Genomic DNA, 13,459 nt, shown 5'->3' with positions numbered 1-13,459 from the left:
CCCTTCCACCGTAAGGGAGGGCAGCCTTTCCGGAGCTGAGGGCCCCGCTCTACCTCCCTCTATTGCCCTCCGATGGAAAGACTGACGCAGGCGCAGTGACCACCCCGCACCGCGTCTTCCCCCACCTCCCCACTCCTGTCCCCGCCCCCGCCCCGCCTACAGCCTCCCCGGCGGTGAGCATGCGCACTAGATGCCGTCTCAGTTCCCAGGCCCCGCCCCCAGACCCTTTGTCCCGCCCCTAAGACTTAAACCCCGCCCCGGCAGCCTCCCTGGCTCCGCCTCCGCGCACGCGCAGGAGGTTTTTTGTGCCCGGCAGCTGTGGAGCGCGGGAGATTTGTAGGTAATGGCGGGCGCCTGGTCTCCCGGTTGTTGCGAAGGCAGTTCGTCTTCTTCCTGCGTGTGTGACCGCCAGGGCAAGTGGAGCGAGCCCTCGCTGCTGGGCAGGCGGCTGTCCGAAGACTCGAGGCGCCACCAGCTGCTGCAGAAGTGGACGAGCATGTGGAACTCCTCCGGCGGGGACGAGTCGGAGGCGGGCGCGGAGAAGGCGTCGCGCACGGAGGCCGCGGAGGCCGCGGAGGAGGCGGCGGCGGCGGAGGAGACGGGGGCCCGGGGCCCGGGGCCCGAGGAGGAGGAGACCCCGCTGGTGTTCCTGTGCTCCGGGTGCCGGCGGCCGCTCGGCGACTCGCTGAGCTGGGTGACCTGCCAGGAAGACACCAACTGCATCCTGCTGCGCTGTCAGTCCCGGCGGGGCCGGGGTGTGCGGAGGGGGGGTGGGGAGCGGGGGGGGGTGTGTGGGGAGCGGGGGGGGGGGTGTGTGGGGAGCGGAGGGGGGGTGGGGAGCGGGGGGGGGGGTGTGGGGAGCAGGGGCGGGGGGGAAAGGGGAGGGGGCGGCCAGAGTCAGGAAACAGGAGAGGGCGCGGGGAGGGGGGGGGAATCCCATCCCCGAAAGCATCATTTAAATCAGCATAAGGAACGAGGGACCACGTATTTGGGGTGTAGCCTGGCCAGGACGCATTGCATCCCCCGGACATTAAGTAGCAGGCTGTTTATTAATAAACGGGTGACAAGCTTGATCAAGATGCATTGTGCTCAGACTGAACTTCCTGTGAACACCTACTTACAGATAATAAAAATATGGAAAAGCAAAGATTGATTTATCCCATCTTAGTGGCTTCATTAACTGATGTCCTTATAACAACCATAGAGTTATCTTGGGCTTTTTTTTTTTAAGGAGTGGAGTGGCAGGTCAGGCTTGAACTTAGGGCCTGGTTCTCTCTAGGCTCTTTTTTTTTTTTAAATTTATGTAATTAAAAAGTTAATCTTTGACTAGTTGTATAAAGGAGTTTCAATTCAACAAGTCAGTTTATCTTGATTTCTGCTGGTGCTCTACCACTGGAGCTACACCTCCACTTCTGGCTTTTTGCTGATTTATTGGGGATCAGATAGATTTTAGCAAAAAGGGACTCTCAGGTCTCAGCCTTCTGAGTAGCTATGATTCTAGGCATGTGACCCCTCTGTAGTGGCAGAACTCATTTTTTTCTAACTCTCTTAACTTTTAAAGTAAAGGTTGTATTCAGGCTTTTCCAGGGGCTTCCTAGTAGAGTGCTTGCCTAGTGTGCATGAATCCCTGGGTTCGATTCCTTGGTACCATAAAAGCAGAAAAAAACCAGAAGTGGTGCTGTGGCTCAAGTGGTAAGAGTGCTAGCCTTGAGCACAGAGAGGCTCAGGGACAGTGTCCAGGCTCTGCCCAGGATCAGCACAGCACTCCAACCCCTCCCCCCCCAACTTTTCTAAATGTTTGCATGTGTATTATATCAGATCAGGTTAATACAATGTTGTCCCTTACTTTCTAGGTGTTTCCTGTAATGTTTCTGTGGATAAGGAACAGAAATTATCCAAACGCAAAGATGAAGATGGTTGGTAAGTGGAGTAAGGAATGTTATGTTACCATTCCCAGCCAGATTACATGGGATCAGTCTTTCATGGCAGTCACATCAGTGTAAAGTCACTCATTTAAATATATCAGTTCTTCACTGGTGGTAGCCCCTTTTAGATAGTGAAATAGAGGTTCCTAAACTACTAAAGGCATATTCTGATGCTTCCTTTTGGGGGCTTTGGACCTGGTGCTGAAGAAAATTGAAAACAGAAGAAAATATTCATTATTTTAGGATTTCAGAGTCAAAAGGTGCTACCCAGCTTTCTTGTGTCATGGCACACATAGAAAATAATTACATACACAGCCTATTGGATAAGTCAGTCAGGGCAGCCTCTAGGGCCACCAACCCTGGCCTGTGAAATTCTCAGGAGTCCTGACACTTATCAGCCTGCAGGGAGCATCCTCAGTAAGACCAAATGAGATGCTCTTTTTTTTTTTTGTCGGTAGTGAGACCTGAACTCTGGTCCTGGGTGCTGTCCCTGTCCCTGAGCTAGTGCTCTACCACTTGAGCCACAGTGCCATTTCTGGCTTTTTTTTGCTTATGTGGTGCTGAGGAATCGAACCCAGGGCCTCATGCATGCAAGGCAAGCATTCTACCACTGAGCTACCTTCCCAGCCTGGATGCTTTGTCTTAGATAATTGATGCCCCAGATACAAAAATACATCTTACTAGGGTAGAAGAAATAACTTTAGGTGGTGCATACATAAGTGAAAATTGGTAATTGTAATTTTAATGTGGCAGAGGTGATAAGTAGCTGTGACAGAAATTGTGCTGTCAACATGGAAGTGATTGAAATTTGGAAAGCTCAAACTCAGCCTTAAAACATTTCTTATTTTGTGAATGAACAAGGTTGGGGATGTGAGGGTTTTGCTAAGTATTAAGGAATTAGTGCTAAGCTAGGACAGTATTTGCATGTCTCCTTCCTACCTTTGAAGTGGGCATTTCTCTCTGTTTCACTTCATTTCCTGTGTCTGTGTACCACCTGTGCTTGGATTATTTATTTATTTATTTATTGTTGGTTGTGGGGTTTGAACTCTGGGCCTGGGTGCTATCCCTGAGCTCTTAAGCTCAAGTCTAGTACTCTACCACTTGAGCCACAGCACCACTTCTGGTTTTTTGTAGTTTGTTGGAGATAAGAGTCCCATTTTCCTGCCCGGGCTGGCTTTGAACCATGATCCTCAGATCTCAGTCTCCCGAGGAGCTAGGATTATAGGTTTGAGCCACTGGCACTCGGCAGGCTTCATGTTTTTAGTCCTCCTTCCTGTGTCTTCCTGTAGCTGAACTTATAATTGAAGCACCACAGCTGGCCCTAAACTTAGTTGTTTTTTTTTTGTTGGTCGTGGATCTTGAACTCTGGGCCTGGGTGCTGTTCCTCAGCTCTTCAGCTCAAGGCTAACGCTCTACCACTTGAGCCACAGCACCACTTTGAGCTTTTTCTCAAAAAAAGTGGTAAGCACTGTACAGGCAAGCACTGTACCACTGAGCCACCTTCCCAGCCCCTAGCTTAGTTCTTTTTTATAATCTGTATTGGTAGGCTTGCAAAGGAAATTGACTCTTTCATTCGGTGGAAGGCTTGAACTCAGAACATTGTGCTTTTGCTTGGCTTTTCTACTCAAAACTGGTACTCTGCCACTTGAGCCACACCTCTACTTCTGACTTTCTGTTGGAGATGAGTGCCTCAGATTTGTCTGCTTGTGCTGTTTTGTTTTGTTTTGACCTAGGGCTTGAACTTAAGACCTGGGCACTGTCCCTGGGCTTCTTTTATTCCAGGCTAGCACTATACCAATTGAGTCACAGGTCCACTTCTGGCCTTTTCCCTCTCCTTTTAATGTGGTACTGAGGAATTGAACTCAGGGCCTCATGCATGGCAGGCGAGTACTCTATCACTAAGCCACATTCCCAGTTGGGCTGGTTTTGAACTGTGATTCTCAGATTTCAGTCTCCTAAATAGATAGGATTATAGGCATGAGTCACCAGCACTCAGTCACAATCTTAATTGTGTGTGGGGTAATGTTGCATGGAAGTTTGTCTATTCACTGTTCATAATATAAGTGGGTTTCTCTATTTGGGATTTGCTGAGATACTTTTTTTTATGTAGAAGTTTAAGAAAATCCTATAGAAGTTTAATATAAAATCATTGGCATATTTTTTACCTAATTGATTATATCAGCAGTGAAAACTTACAGCTTGCCCCACTGGTGATCCATTTTGGTCTGTATTGTATATGTCACAACGTCTTTCAGTAATGTAATCTGTAAGATGGGTCTCTTGTTTGACCAAAGGAACAGGTATTTAGTGATGGCAAGTTGTTCTCATAGCAAGGTTAATATACTTTTCAATAATCTTTTCACTACTGTGAAATTTTACTACTATAATTAATACTATAACTAAATATCTAGTAGCCATCAACTTGATACATGTTGGGACTGTAATTTTAAGTGTTTATAGAATGGTAAATTTGGATGGACCAATTCAAGGCTATGGGAGAGTGTGCATTCCAAGACAGGTTTAAAGAAGACATTGTGTATGCGTGGAGGGAGAGTGTATTCAAATGTGCGGAACTTGACCAGTTTGGAATGGGACCTGGAATCAGCTAGTTGGGGTGAAAGAAGAGAGTTAAAGAGAGGCGAGGTGAATATGATTGAGCCATTTCCTGTGCATATTTGAAAAGAGAACAATGAAACCCATTAAAATTGTCTAGAGGGGGGGCTGGTAAGGAGCAGTAATAGGGTGAACTCATCAAAGTATACGTGTGTATGGACACATTACAATGAAACCTTTGTACAGTTAATATATGCTAATAAAAAGAAAATGAGCGTGTGCAACTTGAGAAGGATCTAGAATAAAGGAACATTTGTGAAGAGAAATGATGGATGACTCATTAAGCAAAACCTTGTGAATCATCTGTGTAGGACATATCAGTAACTGATAGAAAAGTATTTGTGTCAAAATACAATTTTGTTTAAGAAAAAGGATTCTAATATTACAGAATGAACAGATCACCAGTTTATAAGAAGCAGAACATGGCAGAGCCAGCTCCGAGGACACTGGCCTATATGGCAAATCTAGTTAACGTCTGGAGGACAATAAAATGAACCTTTGGATTAGCCTTTCTTTCACCAGAAATATTCATATCTCTCCTGGACCACAGTTATTTATTTATTTTTTGGTTGGTCATCGGGCTTGAACTCGGCCTGGGTGCTGTCCCTGAGCTCTTCAGCTCAAGGCTGGTGCTCTACCACTTGAGCCACAATGCTACTTCCAGTTTTCTGGTGGTTAATTGGAGATAAGAGTCTCATGGATTTTCCTGCCTACTCTGGCTTTGAGCCATGATCCACAGATCTCAGCCTCCTGAGTAGGTAGGATTATAGGCGTGAGCCACCAGCACCTGGCTGCAGTTATTTTTGACTTCTTTTCCTTTCTACCAGCCACCCTCTAACTTTAGTGAATATGGGTTATTCAGTTGTGCTTTGTGATTGCTTCTGCACTGCAATGGCAAAGCTAATACTTACAATAGACACTAGATGGCCTAAAAGCCTAGAACGTTTATTTATTCTCTGGTTTATTGTAGTCAAAACTTGTCTGCCTCTGCCCTAGAGTGTTAATGACCTTTGGTTGGTTGTTAATGACATCAAAAGGACTTGTCTTTATGTCTTATTTTCAAATTTTAGGTACTTTTCCTTAATACCAAATAGAAAATGCCACTTCATTATTCTTTCTTCTTGTCACCCTGCCCTTCTGTCATAAGATGCCCAAGACAGTGTGGTCTGGAGATGACTGTCTGTATTTTTTTCTGGTCATGGGTGCTGTCTTTGAGCTCTTCAGCTCTAGCACTTGAGCCACAGCACCACTTGCGTTTTTCTGGTGGTTTATTGGAGATAAGAATCTCATGGACTTTCTTGCCCAGGCTGGTTTTGATCCTCAGATCTCAGCCTCCTGAGTAGTTAGGATTACAAGTGTGAGACACCGACACCCAGCTGTCTTTGTATTTTTGTTGTAAGCATTTTAGCATTTTACCCTTCTTTTCTCCTTCATATATATAATTTAACTATGGCCAGAATAACATACATTAGAACTTGAGAGTTGAGAGGCTTATGGACTTTACCCAAGTTTTTGTTGTGGTAGTTTTCTGTTTTATTAAAAAAATATAATAACAAATTGCTACTTGGTCACCTAAAGTGATGGCATTTCATTTCCTTATGATAGCATTCTGGAGACTCTGTACTGTACCGGCTGCTCCCTCAACCTTGGCTACATATACAGATGCACTCCCAAGAACCTAGATTACAAGAGGGGCTTGTTTTGTCTCAGTGTTGAAGCCATTGAAAGGTAGGTTCCATACATAAATGACTACCTCATAACAGATTTCCCAGAAAGTTCAGTTTTGTGGGGACATAGGCATGAAAACAACTGAACTATTAATACATATTTCAATTGCAAAAAAAAGTAAAGCCAGTGGAGTTGTTTTTGTTTATTTTTGACTTGATTTACTTACTACTGGGAAACTCAGACACTAAATTATAGAAGAAATTGTTTTGGAGTAAAAATATATCTAGTCGTTACTGTGTATGTATGTGCTGGTCTTGGGCTTGAACTCAGGGCCTGGGCAGCACTGTCCCTGAGCTTCTTTGACCCAATGCTAGCACTCTACCACTTGAGCCACAGTGCTACTTCTAATTTTTTCTGAGTAGTTTATTGGAGATAAGAATCATGGACTTTCCTGCCTGGGCTGGCTTCATACCATGATCCTCATCTTAGCCTCATAAGTAGCAAGGACTACAGGTGTGACCAACCAGTGTCTAGCTTATCCAGTTGTTTTAAAAAATAAAATGTGGTTAAGTAAGATTTTGTTGTTTTTATTGTTTTGCTTTTTGAGATAGTCTCATGTAACTCAAGTTGGCCTCACAATCCTGAAGACATACGCCACCACATACAGAAGGTTTTTATAAAGTAATTGTGTGGGTCAATCTACGTTTACCACCCTCTCCTATTCCCAGTTATTAGCCTCTGAGAATACTAGGAAGCATAAGAACTTCATAATGGGTTAGGACAGGAGTCCCTTTCATATTGGGAAAACTAAATTCAAACTCTAGCTGGTTCCTACTTCCTCAATCTCCCTTTTTTTGTTCATCATTTGTTTTGGCAAAATGCAAGGAAATATACTTCATTCTCCTGAGATTTCTAAGAAAATCAGTGTTGGGAAATTGCAAACAAAGACATAAAGACAGACATCGGATAAAGATTTTAATAGCCTTCTACTCCATTGGCCTTTTACAAAGGTGCTTGTGCTTTAAATACTTTCACCATGACTTGAATTTTTCATGATATTCCTTGAGAATTGCAGTTTTGCTATGATTTTGTGAAAACTACACAGATTTAATTAAAATTTTATAGTTCTCTTACACAGAAGAACGGTGGAACAAGTACTGTTCATTGTTGTAAAGTGTGGAGGTATATCTGAAGAGAGATCTCTTTGGGTTTTCATATATGAATAGACTGGTTTAGATTAAGTACAAGTATTTTAGATAGTCATGGTGGCCACCATAAAGTTGCATAACGTGATGATAAGTGTTGGAGATAATCAAGAGTTGGCCTTTGTTCATTGAATGTGTGTGGTATGAAAGGAGTTGGCATCACAGATGACTAAAGTCCCCGTGTGAAAACCCACGTTGCTGAAAAGTTTGTTAGAGCGAGGAAGCAGTAGCTTCAGGATCTTTATACTTGCCCATGGATGGAAAATTAATAGCAAAATCTGGACAAGGTGGTTTGGAGGAAAGATGTGACTTTGTGTAGGACAGACAGCTTTCTAGGCAGGTGGCCATTACCAAGCGTAGCCGCTTCATTCCTAACTTGGTGCTAGTATGTGGCATAATAGAGCTTGGTACTTGCTTAGTATTTGTTCCCATCTCCTATTTTAATCTGCCTTGTACTTCAGTTATACTTTAGGGTCCTCTGAAAAGCAAATGGTCCCAGAAGATAAAGAGCTTTTTAATCTTGAAAGCAGAGTTGAAATAGAAAAGTCTCTAAAGCAGGTAATTTTCTTTGGATTTTCTATGTATATTTACTTCCTGTTAGTGAACACAGGGTCTTCCACATAATGGCTCATGTGTCTCTGATCTTCACTTCTTTTTTTTTTTTTTGGTTAGTCGTGGGGCCTGGGCACTGTCCCTGAGCTCTTCAGCTCAAGGCTAGCACTCTACCACTTGAGCCACAGTGCCACTTCTGGCTTTTTCTGCTTATGTGGTGCCAAGGAATCGAACCCAGGGCCTCCTGCATGCAAGGCAAACACTACCACTGAGCCACCTTCCCAGCCCTTATTTCACTTCTTTTATTTTTTTTTTTTGGGGTCCAGTTGTGGGGCCTGAACTCTGGGCCTGGGCACTGTCCCTCAGCTCTTCAGCTCAAGGCTAGCACTCTACCACTTGAGCCACAGCGCCACTTCCAGCTTTTTTCTTTTTGCTTATGTGGTGCTGAGGAATCGAACCCAGGGCCTCATGCATGCAAGGCAAGCACTCTACCACTGAGCCACCTTCCCAGCCCCCTTATTTCACTTCTTACTAAACGTTGTTTTCTTTGAGGGGGAGGACAATCTATGACTGAAGCCAAAGCTGCATCAACAAAATAACAAAGACATTGCATGCCAAAATCAAAGCAGTCCTTTTAAAACAGTCAACTAGAAACTTAGCTTTGAAACTAGTATTCGTTTGGTTGCTTGGTTTAAGCAGCATTGTTGCGGAGTGTTAGCATTATCAGCAGATGGGTAAGATAGGATAGTGGTGTTTATGTAACTGTGGGTTGTAGCCTGAAAACTACTGTTAACAGAGTTACTCCTTAAAGTTTTGTTAAATACTGCACAGCTGCTGTGTAATGTATTATATTCAAAATATAACATATTTTATTTACTTGGCCATGTATACTTTTAATCACATTTGTGTTTCTTTATATTCTTTCTTGCCCACTAGATGGAAGATGTCTTGGTAGCCTTGCAAAGGAAGCTGTGGGAGGTGGAGTCAAAGCTGGCCTTTACCAGTTCTAACAGATGAGCTCTTCCTCCCATCCTGCCTCACCCACTTCTCTCTCTCTCTCTCTCTTTTCTCTCTCCCTCCCTCCCTCCTTTTTTTGTTTTTTGGCCCTTCTTAAATGAGAAGAGTTGTAAAATTATTTCTGCAGTTACATTTTATGCTAAAGAGGAATTGTCACTCATTTACATTTTAAAGCCATTTTATAATACTTGCTAGAGTCGGAATTTAGGAGTTTTTGTTTTGATAAGAGGCTGGGATGACTTTCCGAACTATCTTGTTCTCTATGTTAAAATTCACTATTTTTGACTTAAAAAAATGTCACTTTTAATACTTTGGACAATATTTGATACTGGATTGTAAGAAGATCTTAAACATTTTCGCTGCTTACTATGTGGTTCTGTCTTTGAAACGAGTGCTTACCATGCTCTGGAAAAGCTGGTCAGTTCAATTATGTGTCAGAACTATTTGAAGACTTGCACAAGAGCAAGAGATCCTCCTGCAGCCATCTGCCTCAAGGGTCTTCCCACCTCTCCAGGGAGAAGCAACAGAAGCTGATGTGGAGCCTGCCCTGTGGCTTTGCCAGCAATGCTGCAGGAGCAACAGGTGTGTGAACGGCATTTTCAGAGTCTCTCCTTGTCTCCTTGTAGCGTGGGAGCGGCATCAAGGAGTCCTATCCCATTCAAGCATTTTCAAGCCAGAGAGGTCTGTGGGCATCTGGGTCAGTGCCTAGGCCTACCATGTTTGTCCCACATGGTCCCTGTAGTTCCGGTCAAGTGAGGGGCGTTCTAATGGTTGAAGCTAGGACAGTGCCTCCTAGCATACAGTGGGAACGTCATCAAAGGAGTTCTGAGCAGAGCTTCTCTCCTAGTGTTTTCAAGGAAAGTCTCTGGGAGCAGAAACAGGGGTAACTTTTATTAGCCATGTAACATGGAGGGGCCAACCATTTGAGCCTCTTGTTTCCTTGGCTGTATTCCTTGCATCAAGGACAATGAAATCAGGACAGGAAGGGACCACAGAAAAAAAATGACAGATTCAACTTTCTGATTCAATCTAGCCAGCCTACCACTGAAAAGAAAGTAAAAGAATGCCCAAGTAAAAGGGGACATGCTAAACCACAGTGGATATAGTTCCTTTCCCAGTAAGCATATGACCATGAAGGAAATGAGAAAAAGAAAAAATTCTAGCCTTCTCACTGAAAGATATTTGCTATTAACATTTTGAAATACGTTTTTGTATGGAACTTTGAGATTATCCTGTATATAATTGCTTTCACTTAAGGTCTTTCCTTAGTGTGTTAGTTCTGAATCATTAGAAGTTGACCATCCCTACTATGAAAACCCCAAATCCGAAATGCCCCAAAAAGGGAGAAAAAAATTCAGATCCTAAACCCCAACAAAGTTTTAAGCATTTTGGACAAGGAATTCCTTAACCTGGCATCTTTCACAACCTGAGTTTTAAGGATGAGCTAAGATCAGATCCCTATATTTATAAACTTGCTTAAATGTGCGAATATGGAATGCCAGCATTTTGTTACTGAAATAAATACCTGAAATAATCAGTTTGTGCAGAGAAACACTTCCGTGGTTCAGTGTATGGAGGTTTCAGCCGGCACCGGTTGGGGCCTGTGAAGAGGCAGCGCATGGTGCCGGGTGCGTGTGGCCCACCAAGGCCTCTGTGTCCAGGTGCCAAGGAGAAGAAGAGACCAGATTCCTTCGCTCCCTTAGCGCATTGTGGTGATCTGAAGACTGCTCGCTAGGCAGAACTCCCTTTAGGTTCCTACCACCTTCCAGAGCACCACTCAGGACCAGGCCTTTAACTTGTGAGCCTTTGGGGGACATTTCAGATCCAAATTCTAGCAACTGGCACAAAATTCACGGTTTAGGGGTTTCTTTAGCAATTTTAGTTTACTCATCAAGGGGGAACACACCTCTGAGGTATGCAGGAGCTGTGGGTGAGCCGTTGGCAGCTTGCATTGGCCTTGGTGAGAAATTAGTAGGTGCTGGGGTCCCTCCGGTTCTGAGGTCATTGTTTTCAGCACATTTGTTTATTTCTAACCTCCAGATTATTTGGCTTTGAATTTAGAAGAAAAGAGATGACTTCAGTGATGTCTTCGTGTAATGCTGTAAGTCAGATGGAACACTGTGAGACTTTCAGGGAGCAGAAGCAAAATGGGCAGCGCTTGCCCGTTCGTCACCGTACTTGAACTATTGGATCTAATGCAGACACGTTCTGACTGATCATTATGATTATTTTAGTTACAACCTCTTGGGTTTTAGTTTCTAGGAAAAACATTTAGGGAAGCTGTTGTCAGTAAAGCATTAGCAGTCTTCTTAACATTTTTTTTCTCCCAATTCTGGGGCTTGAATGCAGGGCCTGGGTGCTGTCCCTGAGCCTCTCTGTGCTCAAGGCTAGTGCTCTACCACTTGAGCCCACAGGGCCTCTTCTGGCTTTCTAAAGCAATTTATTGGAAATAAAGAGTTTCACTGGAATTTTTCTGCCTTGGCTGGCTTCGAACTGTGATCCTCAGTAGTTAGGATTACAGGTGTGAGCCACTGTGTCCTGCAACATTAGCAGTCTGGATGTCTAGAAGGATTTAGAAGTTTGTGAGCTCCACACACTCCCTCACCCCATAAAATGAAGCTCCTGTGCCATTTTTGGTGAGTTCATCCATGGCCTTTGTCTTGAGATGCTTTGCCTCTCCTCCCTGCCTCTTTCTAGCTCTGCCCATAGTACCGGCTGGCGTCTCCTCTCCAGTGCCTACATGCCCTCCTCCATCTCCTTTGAGTCATGTCATTTTTCTGGGTTGGTTTAGCATACGCACTCCAGGTAGGGGAGGGCACAGAAGGGCTCATTTGCTGTTCACTGAGATGGCGGCCACCTTTGTACCCCTCGTTGCTCACATCCTCAGCCTCCGTCCACTCCGGCTCCTCTGTGGGCCTGCTCAGGTCTGCTCCTGGTGACAAAGGCACTTGCTGTGGCCCAGGTGCCGCTGAACTGCTGTCCTATTTATGAGCATACCAATGATCCATGTGTGACTGCAGCTTTAGCTTATTGGTTTCCCACTCCATCTTCTCTTGAAGGATACAAGGATTCCTAAGGTGGTCCTGCACTTGCTAGCCAGGTGTTCTACTTTCCAGATACGGTCTGCTTTTGCTCAAGCTGGCCTTGGGCCAAAATCATCCTACCAGTGCTTCCCATGTGTAATCTCAACACACCTGGCTTGTTCTTGGAGATGGTCTTACTAAAGTTTTGTCTAGGCGGGACACGTACGGATCTTTCTAGTGCTATCTTCTGAGTATTGTGGATTATAGGCATGAACCACTGGACCTGGTTCTGATTGTGATATGATGTGATTCTGCTCATGATTCTGATATGATGGAATACAGAGGTTGAATTTCCGGGGGTTTCTATCTTAGTAAAGTAATAATATAGCAAACAGATGGTATGGCCACATGTTATCTTTGTTGATTACTTGTGAATGCAAGGGGGAGACAAAGGGAAAGAGGGAGACATGGCCCTTCCTGAAGACTCTGGGGAATCAAGCCTTGCAGGAAGCAAGGCCCCTTCTTCCCCACAGCAACTACAGTGGAGACAGTGACCCAAACAGATCCGGAACAGCTGCGACTCACCCAAAAGTGATGCGAAAAGGAGACCCCCTGAGTCCCCCTGAGTGCTACATGGGGCAACAATTACCAAGACGACTCCTCTCGCCCTCGGAAGTCTGTATTTTATTCTTGTCCAGGTCTAAGCTTCAGCCTAGATGCTGTCTGAGCTCTTTTTGCTCAAGGCTAGTGCTTAGTGCTCTACCACTTGAGCCACAGCTCCAAATGGGAGATAAATTTCCTCAGATCTGTGATCCTTCCAACTTCGATCCTCAGATCTCAGCCTCTGGAGTAGCTAGGATTACAGGTGTGAGCCACCAACATTGGAGAGAAGTCTGCAACCTCCTCCCCCTCCTCCTCCTCCCCTCCCATCACAGGAAGCAGGAGGAAAAGACCTCATATAGCATAAGGTCACCAAGCCCTGGCTTCTAGCTGAGGGCTTGTATCTCCCGGCCAGTAGCTAGGAGGTTTTCCTCAGTCCCTCTAAATAAACTTTGCCTCTGCTACCACTTTTCCTACCTCATAATTATTTGGTAGAGGACAGAAAGGACCCAAGATGGACCCAAGACCCCTAGATGGTATCAAATGGGTTTAATGCGTTTGTTACCTCTACCTTGGGTGCATTTGAAAAGTTTCGTGAAACCCCAAGCAACCAGTCATCCCTGGGCATTGGTGGGACCTGGCTGGCCCAGGTGCTCTCCTGTGTACCATGCTGTAGTTCTACCATGCTGCACTTCTGCTGGCCTTTCCTGTTTCTCTGGCTCCTGCTTTTGGCCTTGTTTCGAGCTCCGTGGGTTGGCATGGCTCTGCCCCTGCCATGATGTCATTGGTCATGCTCTGCCTCACACCCGCCCTTTTCCCCATGCAGTTCACTTCCCTTCAAGCTTCTGTGTCCCTA

General features: G+C 44.8%; 1 protein-coding gene across 2 annotated transcripts; it reads left to right on the top strand.

The window, feature by feature from the left end:
* The first annotated feature begins 343 nt into the window (after positions 1-343).
* Positions 344-11,277, top strand: Mis18a (MIS18 kinetochore protein A). 2 transcript variants are annotated; one of them, XR_006148546.1, is made up of 6 exons: positions 344-734; positions 1,854-1,920; positions 6,144-6,266; positions 7,873-7,969; positions 8,900-9,562; positions 11,021-11,277. XR_006148546.1 is itself a non-coding variant. In XM_042687294.1 (5 exons), the coding sequence occupies exons 1-5, from the start codon at positions 344-346 to the stop codon at positions 8,978-8,980; spliced, it is 759 nt and encodes a 252-aa protein (XP_042543228.1). In that variant the 3' UTR covers positions 8,981-10,519. The 2 variants fall into 2 exon arrangements, 1 of the variants encoding a protein (XP_042543228.1); XM_042687294.1 differs by lacking the exon at positions 11,021-11,277 and having other exon boundaries at positions 8,900-10,519.
* Positions 11,278-13,459: the final 2,182 nt, after the last annotated feature.

Source organism: Dipodomys spectabilis, unplaced genomic scaffold, assembly GCF_019054845.1.
Source record: "Dipodomys spectabilis isolate Male_0828 unplaced genomic scaffold, ASM1905484v1 ptg000107l, whole genome shotgun sequence".
NCBI lineage: Eukaryota > Metazoa > Chordata > Mammalia > Rodentia > Heteromyidae > Dipodomys > Dipodomys spectabilis.
This window is presented reverse-complemented; position numbering and strand designations above follow the sequence as displayed.